The 18,294-nt window shown below is 36.1% G+C and overlaps 1 protein-coding gene across 4 annotated transcripts in view; it reads left to right on the forward strand.

Annotated features, from left to right (window-relative positions):
• Positions 1-18,294, forward strand: part of KHDRBS2 (KH RNA binding domain containing, signal transduction associated 2) — a 696,964-nt gene that overhangs the window by 638,272 nt on the left and 40,398 nt on the right. Inside the window, exons 9-11 of one of the 4 annotated variants that reach the window (XR_005218033.1) lie at positions 11,231-11,404; positions 13,312-13,368; positions 15,090-15,205. The exons of 1 other annotated variant lie outside the window; for it this stretch is intronic. Coding sequence is in view for 1 of the 3 variants with exons in the window: in XM_037844104.1 (XP_037700032.1) it covers positions 11,231-11,328 (98 nt within the window). In the remaining 2 variants the exon portion in view is untranslated. Of the gene's footprint in view, positions 1-11,230; positions 12,219-12,629; positions 12,755-13,311; positions 13,369-15,089; positions 15,206-18,294 lie in introns of those variants that run through there. 2 more of the 4 variants (XR_005218034.1, XM_037844104.1) reach the window with 2 other exon arrangements.

The following is an 18,294-nucleotide window of genomic DNA, read 5'->3' on the forward strand; positions in this document are numbered from 1 at the left end:
TAATTACACCTACATTATCTAATTTATCAATCATTAATGGATGGCAATTAGAATTGAAATGGTACAAATAGATTCAATTTATTATTAAACAAGATAATATGTAAAATGTGTAGGACAGGGGCTAAAGGAGAATAGATGATTTAAAAACAACAACAAAGGGGAGGGGGGTGTTGTACTAATCACCACTTATTCAAATTATAGGACTCTTCCTAACATTCCAAATCATGGTGGCCTCACCTAGGAATGTAGACACTTATAAATAACACCCACTGCAGGTTAAACTACCTGGAATGCTGTTCTATGTGTAACCTGAAGTTTGTCAGGCTTTTTTTTTTTTTAACCCCCTGGTGCTCGCAATCAAAAAGAGCAATGATTCAAAACAACTTACATTAAGCTTAGTCACAGAAGAGAAAATTGTGAAACCAGGTTATGATTGGGAAATTAGGTACATACGTGAAGTAAATTTGGGGGTATTAAATAAAGGTAAGTACGAACATGGAAAAAGGTGAAGAAAATGGCTCTAGTATTTCTGTGTATAGACTGAAAATAAAACTGGAAGAGCATTAAGCTCTTAGATTAAAAAACCTAGTGTGGCCATAGACACATGTTTCACTGAGGCCAAATTAAGGTTAATGGTGAAATATCAAGCACCAACTAGTTGAGCCACAGAGGTATTTCAGGATTTTATCTTCAAAAGTTTATACAATAACTTCATTATGGATTGTTCATATATGTATCAAATGTTTTTCTGATTTTATTCATTTACATTTTTTAAAAATTCATATTTATTGTTTTATGTGAAGTTTTGATTTTGGTGTGTTATTTATTTGTTATTGACTTGATATAGGCTTCAAGGGGCGAATTGAAAACACCTATGTTCAAAGGCTACCTAGGGTTTTTACCGAAAATTTATTCAAAGACTAAAATAGATCTCACTGCTTTTCAAGAAAATGTTGGTATTTAGGACAAGTTTCCCAATAGAAGAGAGAATCTTCAAGTCCTGAATGACCAAGCCCATTTCTGGTTTGTAGAGTCCCTACTCAAAATCATCATTATCAATCATAAGATGAACCAAAATAAGACAGAAAAAAAAAAGATAATTCGTAAAAATTTCCTAATTCCTTTTGCTGAATATATTAAGCAAAGTGAGATTACACTATTGCTGAAATGTAAGAGGTATCTAAAGTTTGGGTCTTCTTAAGGCACTTCAAACCATAACAAATTTGTTCTCCTGTTTCCTTCTGCTATTTGTCTCTGAATCCATTTCCATGCAGAGATAGACAACTCTCCTTTTGAAAACAAAATTTAAATCTTAAATTTACCAGTAACACCCCTTGTATTTAAAGACCCTAGAAAATTTGCAATGGCTGCTATAGAATACCTGTACTTTAGATGATCTCCAAAGTCATCAATCCCCAATTGTCTAAAATGAAGTGTAGGGCCAGATCATGCTAGGTCTTGCATAGAATTTCTTGCTAAGGAATTTGGATTTGATCCTGAGTGTGCCAAAAGAGCCAGTGACCAGGCCTAATCAACTGTAGTTGTAATAGTCCCTCTGGCTGGGAGATGGAGAAGAAAGTAGAGTAAGGCAGTGTATATGGATACAAGATAGCTAGCTGAATATTCCAGGCAGGAAATGCTTATGGTCTACAGTGGAATGGGGTCAGTGGGGATGGAAAGAAATGGATAGATTAAATATGCATTAAGGAAGAAAATACAAGACTTGGTAATTTCTTAGATTGATTAGGCAAAGGAGTGCAGGCATGATGAAGATGCCAGTTTTGGGTGGTAACTAGGTAGATAGTAGCATCATTCACTGAAATAGGAAACATGGAGGGAACTTAAGTAGTATGTAGAAAAAAAATATGTTTAGTTTTGGAAAATATTGGCTTTGTGATGCCTAAGGAGATGTCCCATGGGAAGGTGGATATGCAAGTCAGAAACTCAGAATGGATTGTGACAATTAAAATGATCATTGGTAGGTAGGTAGTAGACTCACCGAAGTATCTCTTGAAGAAAGAGGCAGACCAGACTTCAAATGCAGTCCTGCCTCCAAGACTCCTGGGACTCCCATTCAAAGTGAGGGGAGCCTCTGAGGGAAGCTTGTGGCTTTTTTAATGGGAACAGAAGAGAGATATAAAATATTTAAACATAATTAAATTATTCAGTAAATAATTACCGAATGCCTGCCAAGTACATCGAAAGATCCACGAGTTGGGATCAGAGTGCTTAGAAAGACCCAGCCCTTTGTTACTCTCTGAATGGATTATCCCAAGTGTTATTTTTCTAACATAGAATACCTAATTAAAAATTTGAAAGAGTGGCAAAAGCTGTAAATGCTTCCCAGAAGCTGACTGAATTTCCTAAAAGCATAACTGATGGTGAACTGAAAGTTAACAACCTTTCTTGGAACATAATGCACTAAGTTCATTTGTGAACACAGATGCTGGTCATCCATATTTCTCCTTTAACACAATTCCATTTTACCCTCTGCATCGTGAAACTAAACTTGTGCCATTTCAAATAGTGGGAATACAAATTGTGTCGGGTGAAATGGTTGAGCCATTTGGTTCTAAAATTCCTTTACTGTTTTAAAATGCTCAGAGCAGAGCAGATAACCTGCCTTCCACTTTGGATGAATGAACCCCTAGATGGACTATAACAAATTCAGTTGTTGCCGACCACATTTCTTGTTAACAAAATTAAAACTACAATCTCCTCACTCACTTCGCTAATAAATTGTTTGCTGTTGAAATCACTAATTATTATATTACCCTGGAAAGTAAAAGAAATTAAGTCCTATTTTCTAGGCAAAAAAAGAAAAAAGAAAAAAAGGAGTTTGGAAATCAGGAACTTGTTTCAGATGGAAGGAGAGGTGGAAAGATGGTGAGACAGTGAAAGATAAAAATTCTGGGTCTTCCCAGCATGAAACTTTGTGAACTTTAGTTTCATCATTTTTAAAAGGAAGGCAATATTAGCACCTACTTTCAGAAATATTGCATTTGCTAATAAGATACATAAAATACCTAGCACTTGGTCTTGGGCCTCAGATTGTGTGATGGTAATGAGTTTTTTCAGGTTTTTTCCCCTTTTAATAAGATAGGTATTTAAAAATTAAGTAAAATGGAGCCATTAATGTAGTGCATTACAGCAGCAACAAAATATCCAACCTCTATTCTTTAAGAATAAATATCCATAAAACAACTTTTAAGTATATATTTAAAGGTACTTTTAGATGGAGTGATTCCTCAGAGAAATCAAAAACTTAACTGAAACCCACCAACTCGATGGCTCAGAGCCAGAATAAATTTTAATCCCCCACAGTGTAATGCTCTTATATGACTGGCAAACCAAAGACACTAGAGGTTCGTAAAAATAGAGCTTAACCTAGGTTTCCTGTTTTAGTTCCAGCTTTTGCATATTGAAAGTGTACCAAAAATAAATAGAACAAGCTGCCCTTTTAGTTGTTGATTAAAAAAATATTTTTTTTTTTGGATTCTTTTTCAGATTTCAGAAATACAAATAAATAATTATCTAGGCCTAACAAAGTGTGAACATGGTAACTGAGCACTCAGTAATCTCCATGACATCTTATAGCCTGTCTGAACTAATCACTAAAATTAATTATCTCTGATGGTGGCATTTCAAACGTACTTCTGGAAAGATAGACATTACAAGTTTTACTTTCCAGGTACTTAAATAATGCCAAGCTTTCCTAAGAGGACCCCTTGTCCCTATGCTTCATTTTTTCCCCAAGAATCTCAAAGTTTAAAGTGTCCCTAAACAATCTGAGAACACTGTTTTGCAACTTTTAAAATCATCCAAATTTTTCTTTCTTACTCTGAATGCTCCCAAAGTACATTGTCCCACCACAGAAATGAGAGCATGCTGAGAAATGCACACCACTTAATAGGCCTGATTCTGCTGAGAACAGAGTATTTGAGATGCAAAAGGTTTTGAAATGGCCAGAGTAACATTTAATGCAAAAGAAGAGATACCTAGGTAATTTACACTCCCTTATCAAAGTAAAATGTTCTTCAGTGATACTTAGTAGCATGTAATAGAGGCACTCTGTGGCATTCTGTAAAACTTGACTCACTTGGTAAAAAATCAGTGAGTTGATAAGAAATCAGAAGTAGAGTAATTTTTTTTAAAAATACTGATATATTTCAAATATATGCAACACAACAACCTAATTGCTAACAATGTGTTTTTGAATAGGAATCTTGTATGCATTTTGCATACATATTTTTAAAAATCCTTTTTACTTAGTGATATCATTTATTTAAATGCAGCTTAAAATACATATGGCATTCTTAACCAAGTGTCTACCACTGTAGAAGGTCTCTCTTTTCATCCATCTTAGAATTCAGTTTAATAAATAGGCCCAGATGATACAAAAATAATTAATCCAAGAAATTCTTTAAAGAGAGTGAGTTCTCTTAAATAGGTTAAACAGCCCCTGAATTCTTACTTACACTGTATATTTGCTCAGAAAATCCTTTCTTAGAGATGATTAAACATTAGAGTTCAGTCCAAATTCAATTGAATTATGCTTTTCTCATCATTTTATTCAAATATCAATTATAATTTTGTTTTAATCTATGAAATTTCATGTTAATTATTTTCCCCGTCACCTCCTTCGGGTTCCTTAAAATATGCACATATGAAGAGACCTGTTCAAGTCATTTAATCTCTTTCTCATATCCTCATTTGCCTTGAGGTCCCACTGTGTTCTAGTTTTCTAATGCTGCAGAATGCAAAACACCAGAGATGGATTGGCTTTTATAAAAAGGGGGTTTATTTGGCTACACAGTTACAGTCTTAAGGCCATAAAGTGTCCAAGGTAACACATCAGTAATCGGGTACCTTCACTGGAGGATGGCCAATGGCATCCGGAAAACCTCTGTTAGCTGGGAAGGCACGTGGCTGGCATCTGCTCCAGAGTTCTGGTTTCAAAATGGCTTTCTCCCAGGACATTCCTTTCTAGCAAGCTTGCTCCTCTTCAAAACGTCACTCACAGCTGCACTTAGTTCGTTCTCTTTGAGCCAGCTCATTTATATGGCTCCACTGATAAAGGCCCACCCTGAATGGGTGGGGCCATGCCTCCATGGGAATATCTCATCAGAGTCATCACCCACAGCTGGGTGGGGCACATTCCAAGCAAATCTAATCAGCACCAAAATGTCTGCCCCACAAGACTACATCAAAGATAATGGCATTTGGGGGACACAATACATTCAAACCGGCACACACTCCTTGAGAATAGACCACCCCCCAGAGAGGAAAGACTAAGCCCTGCCCCTCGAGCTAAGACCCACCCCCTGAGTCTCCCTGTTGCCCCACGCCACCTATGAAATCACTTCTCTGCTTAGGCTTGTTCTTTGCCATCTGAGTCAACACTTCACCAGGCCCCACCCCCGGTGCCCAGCTCTCGCTGACTCGCCCCCGAAGCAGAACTTTGTCATTCCAGACAAGGGCTGCCAGCATTTGAACATCACCGGGATTCCCCTGTCATTGAGCTGTTCAGGGTTGTCCCAAAGCACAGGGGACACCACCCAGCATTTGATGTAGCCCTGTGCTTTGCGTGATAAGCCCCGCCTCTGTGGGTGTGGCTTGCTCTGTTCCATTTGGGAGGTATTTATTTAACACCTTTTCTGAGGAGTAGTTTGTTATCTATTTGCCTGACTTACATTCATGGTCTAGCTAGGGCCTCTCATTCACAGGATCCTATCTTGAGAATATCTTACTTCATTTCTCATTTTCCAAAAGGTCAAAACAGAGATTATTTCTAAATTTCATTACCTGTAATGTTCTTTAAATGACATCCTAGGGTCATCATGAGACTAGAAACAATTGGCCAGGGATCCAAAATTCCTAGGAAGTCCTTGATTATTTTAAATCCACTTTTTTCTGCTAAATAGTAAAATCCCAAGGGGATAAATAAATTCTAAGTCCCTTCCTGGGCATTTATAATTTCATATTTTAAGGAAAATGTCATTGTGCGGAAACGTATAATGATTTATCTCTCCCTGTGTTTGGATCTTTTCCACTCTCAAGTTTCCAAGATGCTTTCAGGTTAGAATCCCCTTGGATTCTCAAGAATCACCTATATCTCTGGTTCTTGCAGTAAGGAAATTCAGGTGCCTAAATATAACTGGTGAGGGTACTGGCTGACCATATAAGTCTCAGTGACACACTATATGGTGGCAATGGAAAAACACTCACTGGGTCCATAGTTTCCAGGCCAGATTCAAAGAATATAACTTCAGTGAGAGAAACTGGCTTGTATTATCATGTGGGTATTTAAAACAGTTGACTATATGTAAACATCGTGAAATTTTGGAAAATGTAGATCAAAGGAAATTTGGCACAAATAGAAATAATACTTCTAATCTTGATCCACTCTTTGTTACTGAGAACATGTAAACAGTGGAATCAAGATCTGAATTAAGTAAAATAAAACCTTGATTGCTTCTGCCAATTGTGAAGAATCTTAGAAAATCTAAAACTCATTTTTGCCTTGATAAGAAGTATTTTAGCCACCTGTTACCTGTTTAGATACAGTTATCATAGGCTAATGGTAAAAGTATTTCCCATTTTTCTAGCCTTCAGGAGAAAGAACACAGTGTTAATTCACATACAGGTGGAGAATTATAAGAAAATACATTTTTTTAATAAATGCAATTTTATTGAGACTATGTTCACATACCATATAATCCAAAGTATACAATCAGTGGCTCACAGGATCATCATATAGTTGTGCATTCACCACCACAATTACTTTTAGAACATTTTCACTACTCCAACAAAAAATAAAATAAAAACAATTAAAAAAAATAAAAAAGAATACTGAAACATCCCATAACCCTTATCCCCCCTATTATTTATATATTTTGTGTGTTTATTTTATCACTCATCTGCCCATACACTGGATCCAGGGAGTGTCAGTCACAAGGTTTTCACAATCACGTGGTCATACAATAAAAGCTATATGGTTATACAATCATCATCAAGAATCAGAAAAAAAGTATCAAGGCTACTTGATTACAGTTCAACAGTATCAGGTATTTCCTTATAGCTATTCTAATACACTAAAAACTACAAAGGGATACCTATATAATGCATTAGAATGAATTCAACCCCCAGAATGACCTCTCGACTCTATTGACATCTCTTAGCCACTGAAACTTTATTTTGTTTCATTTCCCCCTTTTAGTCAATAAGGCATTGTCAGTCCCATGATGCCAGAACCAGACTCATCCCTGGGAATCATGTCCCACGTTGCCAGGGAAACTTACACCGCTGGGCGTCATGTCCCACAGAGTGGGGAGGGTAGTGAGTTAATTTGCAGAGTTGGCTTAGAGAGAGGGGCCACATCTGAGCAACCAAAGAGGTTCTCTGGGGGTGACTCTCAGGCATAATTATAAGTAGGCTTAGTTTCGCCATTGGAGAGAAGTTTCATTAAGAGCAAGCCTCTAGATCGAGGACTTGGCTTTTTAAATTGGAAGCCCCTATTGCTTAAGAGAATAGCAGGAATTCCCCAAGTGAAGAAGTTAATATTTCCACATTTTCCCCCAGTTCCTCAAGTGACTTTGCAAAGACTTTTTTATTTTCTGCCCCAAATATTTTGGGATATATTGGGGTATAATGTTAGCCTCTACAGAGTAAAAATATATCATTTCCTTTTCTAGGTTCCTTGTAATGACATTGTTTAAATAAACCAACCAGACAGGTTAAATTAGATAGTGTGCTACAGACAATATAAATGTTGTATCAAATAAACCTCTCTTCCTTTGGTCTCACACAGAAGTTGGTGTTTTAAAATATAGTCAGTATTAACCTTTATGTTGTATTCTAATTTACCCTAGTCATATCCAAGTCCATTTCATTCATATCTCTAATTGTAGTCTGATCTCTTAGAAAACACATTTTTAAATAATGAAACAAATGTTTTTGCACTTTTTTTTCAATGGGATTCCACTACAATTGTTCCATTGAATCCAAGAATGTTATACTTTTGCTACTTAGCTAACTAACCATCTTGAGTAAGAACTCTGACTTTAATTCTATGGCAAATATAGAAAATCTCCAACTATGGTGCTTTTAAAATTAACGTCGAATTTCTTCAGCTCTATTTTTATTCTTTTGTAAGTTGTCATTGGAAGCTCTTTCTGCCAAATAAGTCATGCATTTATTCATTCACTGATACTTTCATTTATGCAGTCTTTTGGTGCATTCAGCACTTACTAGGCACCACATTTTGTCCAGGCACAGAGTAAAGCACTGAAAAGTGTGTCATTCCCTGTTCTAATGTTGGCCGACCATTAAGAAACAAAGGGATTTAGTCCATCAGTTAGCTTCCCTAGAGCTTTAAATAAAGTCAAGTAAAGCCAAGACAATGAGTTCTTATTCAATACCTATGTTTAAATTTATGACAAATTTGGAAGTGGATGTGGCAGATGATTCAGTCACTCTGCTCTTGGTTGCTCGGCTATGTTGCAGAAATTACTAGGAATATTCAGAGCAGCTTTGAGTCTGAGAAAGGACCCAGAACTTCCATTCCCTGAGAAAACTTGAAAGCTGTATTATCTTAGCTCTTAAATCCCAGAGAATGCAAACTTAGGTATCTAATACTCTAGAATGATTGGGGGTAAACAGTAGTAAATTCCTTGTCTTAAAAAAAGATAAAGTGGGGTAGGTTTTACTTCCACTAGAGGACAAAGGCATTGACACATTCTTGATTATCTCGTAGACAAAATATAAATATTCACATTATGAAAGGCTGAGAAAGCACTTTCAAGCTTTCAACAAAGTCAGTTTGCCCCTCTAATGTATCCAAGAAAGTTTTATCTGATTCCAATCAAATACTTATATAGGATTCTTCTCTAAAGTGTTGAGAAACTCATGTGTGATCTCAAGAGGTCACATCAAAAGTAAGTCCATACTCTACTAAACATCCCCCAAGACTTTCTTAGATTCCATAATTTGCTAAAAGGACTCATAGAACTCACTGAAAGCACTATAGTCATGGTTATGGTTTATTACAGCTAAAGGACACATTAAAACTAGCCAAGAGAGGGAGAACAAAGAACAGAGTCCAGGAAATTTTCAAATGCAGAGCTTACATTGGTCTTTCCCCATGCAGTCATGGACAGTGTTATTTTCCAAACATCTATGTGTGACAGTACAGAGTATTGCAAACCAGGGAATTTCACTTGAGACTAGAGCCTTTACTGGGGCTCCATCATGTAGGCACAATTGACTGCCCACATGGCTGATGTCAGTCTCCAGCCCCTCATGCAGTCAAGCTGATACTACATGACTAAATCCCCCAGTGTAATCATCAGTGTGGCTCAAAGCCCCCAAACCAACAAAAATACTCTTTTCAAGCATGCCCTTCTAAGGGTTTAGAGATTACCACCCAGAGGATGAACAAAGGCCAGACCTCTCTTTGGACAAGGTTAAATTCTTCACTACACAATGCCTCTCTCCACTCCTTTCAAAGACAACATCATCTAGAACAGGAGTCTGTAAACCTTTTCTATAAATGGCCTAAGAATAAATATTTGAGGCTTTGGGGGCTGTATGGTCTGTGTCATAACCTCTCAGCTACCATTTTAGCATGAAAGCAGCCAAAGAGAATATGTAAACAAATAAACATGCCTTTGTTCCAGTAAAACATTATTTACAAAACAAGCAGCTCTCTGAATTTGGCTTATAGGCTGTAGTTTGCCAAACCCAGATCTAAAAAGACCTGTGCTCTAAACCAGGATGATATTTAGCCTATATATTTAGATTTGCACTCCTATTTTATATTTTATCACATACAGAAATAAACATAAACATGTACTTGAAATAGTGAAAGCAATATAATTTTAATTTATTATTAAGTATCATCAGCAGAAATGATATTCTGATGGAGGAATTTCCTCAGAAAACCTGATTGTTACCCATATAAGTGCTATTCTTTCCTAAATTGATCAAACGATTGTTTTTCTACGGTATTTATCATTTACCCTTGCCTTATAGTATCATAAGTGTAATTTAATTTTTTCTCTTGAACTGTTGTACAGAGATATTCTTAAGGAAACTTAAACTATCTAGGGACACATCCTCGACATCAGTTGGCCTCAATCTGTAGTTATTTTCCAGTTCACATTTCCATTACTGTCACCTTTTATATCAGCTATCAATGTCTCTTTCTAGTAATTGCTTTTCCTGTGTCCACACCTCTTTCTACGATAGCCCCGTGTAAGAAATCTGCTCTGTACTGAACTATAAAAAGAACTGAATTCTAATTGAAACACTCAGATAGCCTAGTCTGAATCACATAAAATGTTAGTATAACCTAATATTAAGTCCCAGCCCTTTGAAGGAGGGCTGTACTCCTCTTCACAGAGCATAGATTTTGCAATAGCTATTTTCTACAATACTCAAAAACCTGGTAGCTTGTTTCTTGTTTTTTATCAAGTTTCCAAAACATTGAGGTCACTGGAAATCTGATTAACAATACAAAGGAGTTTTCCTAGTGTACTAGTACCTCTTTATTTTCCAAGTTGTTTATTGAAAAAAATAGATATGAGAGTATTCTTTCTTTACTGGTTTTGCTTTTAAAATCCACTCTGCTCAATATCCTGTTTATCTCTCGTGGACTTTGTCTAGGACAAGTTAGTGCAATAAATTTCAATAAATCTTATATGACTGTGATTCTCAGCCGTATAAGAATCATCAGGGAGCATTTGGAAAATTCCAACCCCCTAGGTTCTAACCCCCTAGAGTTTTCTAATTTAGTTGGTCCAAGGGGCTGGCATTAGTGTTCTTTTTTTTTTTTTAAGATTTCTAGGTGTTTCTCAAGTTAATCAAGGGCTCAAAAAAAAGCACTGATTCACTCTGCCCAATTTCCTTTGAGTATTAAATGAGAAGTGATTTACAATGATACTCCTGTTTCTATTTTGTGGCATCAGAATATAACATATAATAAATATGCAGTTATCCAAGACAACTTTAACTTTCTTTTCTTTGAAAAATGCCCAGCAAGCTCAATTCCAGCTGGTTGCATTTCAATATATATATATATAGTTCCCATCATGTGGAGAAGGTAGTTAGGCTTTAGCTTTCCATGTTGACATCTTTTATTCTCTTTTCCTTGTTCAGCTGTTGTGTCTTGTATGACCATTTCCGATAGCTGTGAAGCCACATGAATGTTACTGTCTCTTCTTGTCCATAGCACCGGAAGAATGGGCCACGGCCCGCTCCAGCCTGAAGGCGCCACCACCAAGGTCAGCCCGAGGGGGCTACAGGGAGCACCCCTATGGTAGATATTGAAGCCCCTCCTCACCTGTGACCTCACCTCAGAGACGAGTCATAGCCTGTGGTCTCCACATAAACAGCAACAAGACAAGTAATAGTCCTTTTTTTCTATTCTAGGGATACCTGCTCATGATTCCTACTATATATTTCTTGTATTTCCCCCTATACTGTTGGTGTGACATTGACATTAGTATTATTTTACTAAACGGACTTAAAAAGACATTGGCAAGCATTGTCTATAAATCATTCAGTAGGATGATATATTCTCTTGATTGTTTTTCATTGTTGTATGTAATTTTTTTTAAAAGACAAAGCATGAATCTATTAACAGATTTTGAGTCTCAACCAACTAGCAAAAACTTTGTTTAGGGTTGCTAAAAAACTGTAATATGATTTTTGAACTAGCTGATAATAAAGTTGTAGATAAGATGTTTTAACCTGTCTTTTAATATCTGTTAGTTAGATGAAAATGTTCGATATTAAGTTTGTAAATTTAATTTTAAATGCTGTTTTAATGGGGTTGAAAACAAGCAGCTACTGTATGTATGTAGCTAACTGAATTTGTTCAGTGTTTTAACCTGTATTTGTTAAAAAAGGAAAAAAAAAACACATAAAGTTCCATGTGTAAGCTTCTCTAAATAGGAAACCACAATTTGTCAAATATGTTTGCCATAATTTGTCAATAAAGCTGAAACCTTTTGTAAAAAACCAAATTTGGAATTACTTGTTTTCTAGCTTTAAATGCCTGCTTTATTTCTTCTTCAAGAGATGCCTAAAATGTTTTCTATTTAAAAATTACAAAAATGAACCCAAGCCTGTTTTAAGATCTTTGTGTAACAATTTTAAAATGTATTAATAACTTATGGTTGTTAAATAATTTAAAAGTTAACAAACTAAACTGTTACATGAATCATGGTTAGTAAGCACTAATGTATAACATGTTAATGGAAAAAAAATGGATTTAGAATAATAAATGGATTTTAAACTATCCTCTAAGCTTTATCTTGCTAAACACAAACTCTGATTGACTTGTTTGCATTAGCATGTCTCTCGTGAGAAAGAGTAATGGAGTAAAAAGAGGTAAGAGTACCACTTACCACTGTCTAAATGCCTAATTCTTCAACCTTTGAGTTTCCCCGCACATTAAATATCCCATCCAACATGTAAGCATTGCGTAAATTCACTTTATTGTTTTCACTCAAAGGAGTGCGTGGACTTCATTTGCGTAGTTTATAACAATTTGTTTTGACAAACAAATCAGTGTCACTGGCCAGTTGTTGCTATTCAACTTCAAAAACTTTATTTGTAATTTTCAGTGCTAAATATCACCGCCCTTGAAGGCAGTTTAGAGGGCTGATATTTCTTTTGAGACTATCAGACTTGATGGCTGATGATTATTAAGGAAATATGTCGCAGGACTCAAAGGATGACTAAACGTTAAACAGGTAACACTAATAGTAACTCTGTAATTTTGCATATGCAACAGTAATGTTAAATATTCTCAGTTATTAAGTTCCTGATAGTTAAAAAAGTAAACCTACAAAAACATAACAAATAGGTCTATAGGCTATTAAAACAGCTAATTAACATTAACTAGAGACACCAAAATTATTTTACAATATATAACCCTCAAGGTAATAAACAGAACTAAAATTAACAATAATAGTAATGCAACTCTTGCTAATATCAAACGTAAGCTAAATTTTGATGGAAAAAAAGAAAGCGAAAGACTTGATGGTAGGGATGACTGCCAAAACTGTTAAATCGTTTAAATACAGTTTTTTTGTTTATGGTGGCTTTTTGTCAATGTGATTGGTTTACTTTTTTGCTGTTAACCAGCTCAGGCATATTGCTGTTCAGTTTTTGCAGCTGGAGTTGCATGCTAATAGTTTATGAAGTGTGTGTTTGTCATCAATTAAAATTGTAAATATTTGCCTTTCATGAAATGCTGTTGAGTTATACTCAATTTTCTTTTTTTGTTCTTTCTCACTATTTCAGGTACCCAAAGCAAAAACACAATTGAATAGCAGATGAGATGGGCTAAGAAGGATGGAGGTAAGCTTATTCTGTGTTCTTTGAAATAGATCTTCACCAACATGAGGTAACAGCAGTTAGCTAAAACATCAAACGCCACTTGTTAAATACTGAAAGTGCTTAGATTGTTGTCAAGAAACTGAGTTCTTTTTATCTTGTTTTTTTCTATTTACCAAGCAAGTGTTTCTAAACTTGTTCAGAAGCTTGTCAAGTAAAAGGTGAATTAGTTTTTAATCCGTGACCCCTTTCTCTGCTATATCTCTTTAATCGCACAAAGAAAGAGTATTAAAAATACTCTGGAGATACAGGAGAAGGAAATCACAATTGTTGGCTAAAATGAAGGGGAAGGCTACCCCACCACCACCAACCCCTTGCCTATCCCCTGTCAATGAGACTCAAATAAATTAACTAAACAAGTCTGTCTTAGTTTCCTAGGCCGCTGTAACAAAACGCTGCTAAATAGGTGATTTAAAACAACAAATAGTTTTTCTCTCACAGTTCCAGAGACTAGAAGTCCAAAATCAAGGTATCAGCAAAACCATGCTCCCTCAGAAACCTGCAGGTGAGAATCCATCCTTGCCTCTTCCAGCTTCTGATGTGTGCTGGCAATCCTTGGCTTATAGCATCATCACTCCAATCTCTGTTTTCACCTTCCTATGGCCACCTTGTCTCAGAGTCTCTCCTCTTCTTAAAAGGACACCGGTTAGATTGGATTAGGGCTCACCTTAAGCCAGTGTGACCTCATCTTAGCCTGAATAGAACTGCACAGACCCCATTTCCAGATAAGGTCACATTCACAGGTATGGGGGTTAGGACTTCAGCAGATCTTTTGGGGGGGACATGATTCAACCCATTACAAAATCCAGATGTTCTTTTTCTCAGTGTGGTTCTCCTTTCACTGCACAAACATCTGCAATGCATTTCAGCTGGCAAGTGCCATCCAAGCGATGTGAGAGAGACGGGTAATTCATTATGGCTGAGGTTTAGGAAAGAGGTGAGGGGGCCATTTAAGCTTTACGGCAACGAAAGGAGGAGATCGTTCATTGGTGAGGAAGGGAGCACATCCTTTGAGTGTATGGAGTGGGAAAAGTTCAGGAAGTATTTGTGAGGAGAGCAAGAAGGTCAGTGAGTGTGACTGTTGAAAGCACACAGTGAAAGCAAAGCCTGGAAAGGCAGGTTTAAGCAAGGTCAAGGTCCTCGAGTGCTGTGCTGAACTGCTCAGATTTCATGGGGTAAGAAATAGGAAGCCACTGTCGGTGCTGAAGTAAGGAATGAAATGATGAGGACTATTCCTAAGGAAACTATTCCCAAGGAACTGAGGCAAACCTCACATTGAGTCAACTTTATAATTATTAATTATTTCTTCATCAATTCAATTCTAAAATTCTAATTGTTAAAAATAACTATTTAATAACGTGCTTCAACTTATCAAATTCCTTTGATAATCTGCAGAAACAAAGATGGAAAGTTAAAGAGAATGCATTCTGAAATTTTATTTATCAGTGATCTTATGTATCTAATTTTACTATGAAAAAGTTTTACTATTTTTATAAAGCAAGTGGAGAAATTTCTAATCCACATACCCTGCTTATTATTCTCCTCTGATCTTTTTCAAGCAATGGGCTTGATCTTGTAAATCAGTGAAAGAGAAATCAGCCACAGGTTGTTAATATTTCAATATATTAATCAATATTTCTTTGTGTTCATTGTAATTATTTGTTGTTGCTGTGATTTAATCCTAGGACTCTCTCACCATTCAGACTAGATCTTCACATGCTTTAACTAAGGGCAGGATTATTACAGCAGACATACCAGTGATGAACAAGAGGAGAGAACTTCTTGGCTTTTGAGTTTGAAAGTAAGACTTTTTGAAGTTCAAGAACAATGATTTGTGACCAAGAGGATTTTGAGTTGCAAAAGCCTGAATTTGAGTACCATAAGCTTGATGGGCTTTCGACATAAAGTTTATATGTTAAACAGTAGACTTTTTAAACTCCCATCCACCTATCTCCATACATACACAAGATAAAAGATTGCCCAGGATAAAAGAACTTAAGAGGCAGCAACATCTAAAGTTACTAGTGTGGCTTTGAGTATGGGTTTTGTACATCGTGGCAACTACCCCCCCCCCCCCCCAGAAAAAACCTCAGATAAGGTTTGGAACACAGGGGCTACGTGTGTCTGAAGTGGAGCCCAGGGAAGCAGCAGACGTCACAGAGTTCCCCATACCAGTCCTGGGTGCCGTCCAGTAGAAATGGCTGCTTAATGTGTCTCTTTGCTGGTAAGAGTAGAACTGATGTGACAAAGAGAGCCACACAGAGTTACCTCTGCAGGAAGGCAGGGGAGGACGCAGTAGCCTTGGCATGGACCCACACTGACCAGAGTGTGTCAGTGGAGACAATGTGGGAAGGTGAGAGAACCAGCATTCCCTGCCACCAACACCTCCAGAACTTAAATGCAATGCAGAGAAAGAGAAGGGAAAAAAAGACAAAACCCTGAGTTGGCAAAAGAACTGCTGACCAAAATTAATCTGAATTGGCTCAAAATATTTTTCTCCTGAGAGAATGGGAGCCTGAGATTGAAATCAAGATGGGGTAGAGAAATATATGTATATTACGGAGTCATTTACTGCATACTTGCCTGGCTTTAACATAATCAGAAATGATTACAGGAGGCTTATCTAGCAACAGGGAATGAGAATTTCCTTAAATTAATGGCTTCTCAGTGGAAACCTTTCTTAGAATGAAAACTCTTCTGCGAGTAGCCCTAAAAGTGAACTGTGTGCAGTCAGAGAGTGTCCTCTTCTCTTATCGGCATCTTAAAGTGATGCTGGGTCCCACTTGTCCTTCAGGACAGCATGTCTGTTTTCACTAATTTCAAAGTGGTAGCTCCCAAAGATGGCAGAAAAGTACCAAGCCAGTCCTGGAATCATTGTCTTTGCAAAAGGTCTTGTGTCTGACATCCACCCAGTGCAAATGATACAAGCTTGCGTGCTAAATTAAGGTTTTTAAATTATAGTGCATTCTGTTTTCTTTAGCAACTAACATATTTTCTGATTAAAATTCTACTTTTAGTGTATCTTGAAGTTATCTATTTGAAGGTGCCATACATTCTTTCAGATAATGCTGGGACCTTTGGTATGCTGGTGATCCCATAATGATGGGGAACTAAACTAAAATGCCAAAGATAGCCAGCATGGACACTAAACGAATTTTTCCAAATGGTATTAATAGCATTAATAAATAAGAAGAGCTTTGTGACTGCTAATATTTGCTTTACAAAAAAGTTTATTATACTCAAATAGGATTAAATCAGAATCAATTTGATGACACTTAACAGACCAAATAGTGCTTTTAGGTTTTATTGTAATATTTAGATAATTTTTACTTTCAGTATAGTAATGGAACTAAGGCCATTTAGCTTAATAACAATTGAAACATTTAAAGTTTTTAAATAGTATTTAAAGGGTTCACGGAAATTTTTTAAAGGAATTGATTTTTAAACTGTATTATTAAAATATTACTCTTGGCCCTTTAATTCCTCACTTAAAAACATTATTTTGTAAACCAAAAAATTTCTTTAAAAATGTAATTTTTAATTACAGCATTTTCTCTTCTTTCTCTTCCTTTTCTCCCTCCCTCCCTCCCTCTCCCACTTCTTCCCTGTCCCTCTCTCTCTCTCTCCCCCCTTCCCTCCCTTCCTTTCTATCTGTCTCTCTCTTTCTCTGTCGTCTTTCTCTAATGTAATACAGAAGTTTGTAGGTGTATTTTCCTAAGGCAATAGAAAATGATGATCAATAATCTGAGCTGGCTAGACAACTTCAATATCAAGGGACCTGTTGCTGAAAACTCAGTCCATTTCCACTCTTGTAAATTCCACAGTAAGGTTTAATTTTTAATGCAAAAAAATTATTAGTGAGTTATGGAAAATATCCAATTGTATGATAATTAATAAAATTGTCCATATGGTTTAAGTTGGGTGTGAGACTATAGAATTGATAATAACAAATAGTGTGGTTTACTGTTTTTTGAGTATATGTGCCAAACAAGGTACTAGAATTTCCACATAACATTTCCATAAAACATCTGTATTCCTTAAAGCCATCATGCAAAGGAAGTACAATTAACCCCATTTTACAGAAAGGAAAGTTGGAATTCAGAGGTTTAATTAATGTCACACTACTAACAGGTAGCAAAGCCAGTAGTTAAACAAAGCTTGATAACTCACACATTTTCCAAAATGCTATGAAGATTACTGACTTTGAAGAAATTTGATTGAAAAGAGAATCAAAAATTCCAAATAGCCTTTACTAATAATTTCTATTCTTTAACAATATGAGGATTATTGACTAAAAAAAAGATGACGAGAAAATATTTTAACTTGAAGTACATCTTTACTTTGATCTTTTCCCAAGTTTATCATTCTTTCAAAAGTTTTGATTTTAAAAGTCATGATACATAGAAAAACACAGATGAAAGCATCCTACATTTGTCACAAAGCACGACCACAATCTTTTGTAGAACAAATGAATCCATTTATAATCTAAATTCCATTTTGACATTTAAAAAAGCAACATTCACACAAATAAGTATGAAAGCAATTTCAGGCTTTTATTCTTCAATCTATAAATCAGAACCCTGCTTTAAAAAATAAGGGTGAGTTTCGAACCAGAAATCTCTTTGAATAAGCCGTGAAGTCACATGTTAAGCACAGAAAGTATAGATAACAATCAGCAGTAAATATTTTTTAAAAAGCATTTCCTGTTTTCAATGTGGTATATGGCTTTTGTCTGGACACTCTAGTTTCCTATTAAAATGTGTGAGTTAACAGGAAGATGGCTGTTCTTGTTGACTGACAGGCATCAGTCTTCCGTATCCATCATGCAGATGAAGTTGCTAGTCTCATTACAAAGACTATATTAATTGGTATTCAAAAAATCGTTTACAG

The sequence above is a fragment of the Choloepus didactylus genome, chromosome 7 (genome assembly GCF_015220235.1).
Source record: "Choloepus didactylus isolate mChoDid1 chromosome 7, mChoDid1.pri, whole genome shotgun sequence".
NCBI lineage: Eukaryota > Metazoa > Chordata > Mammalia > Pilosa > Megalonychidae > Choloepus > Choloepus didactylus.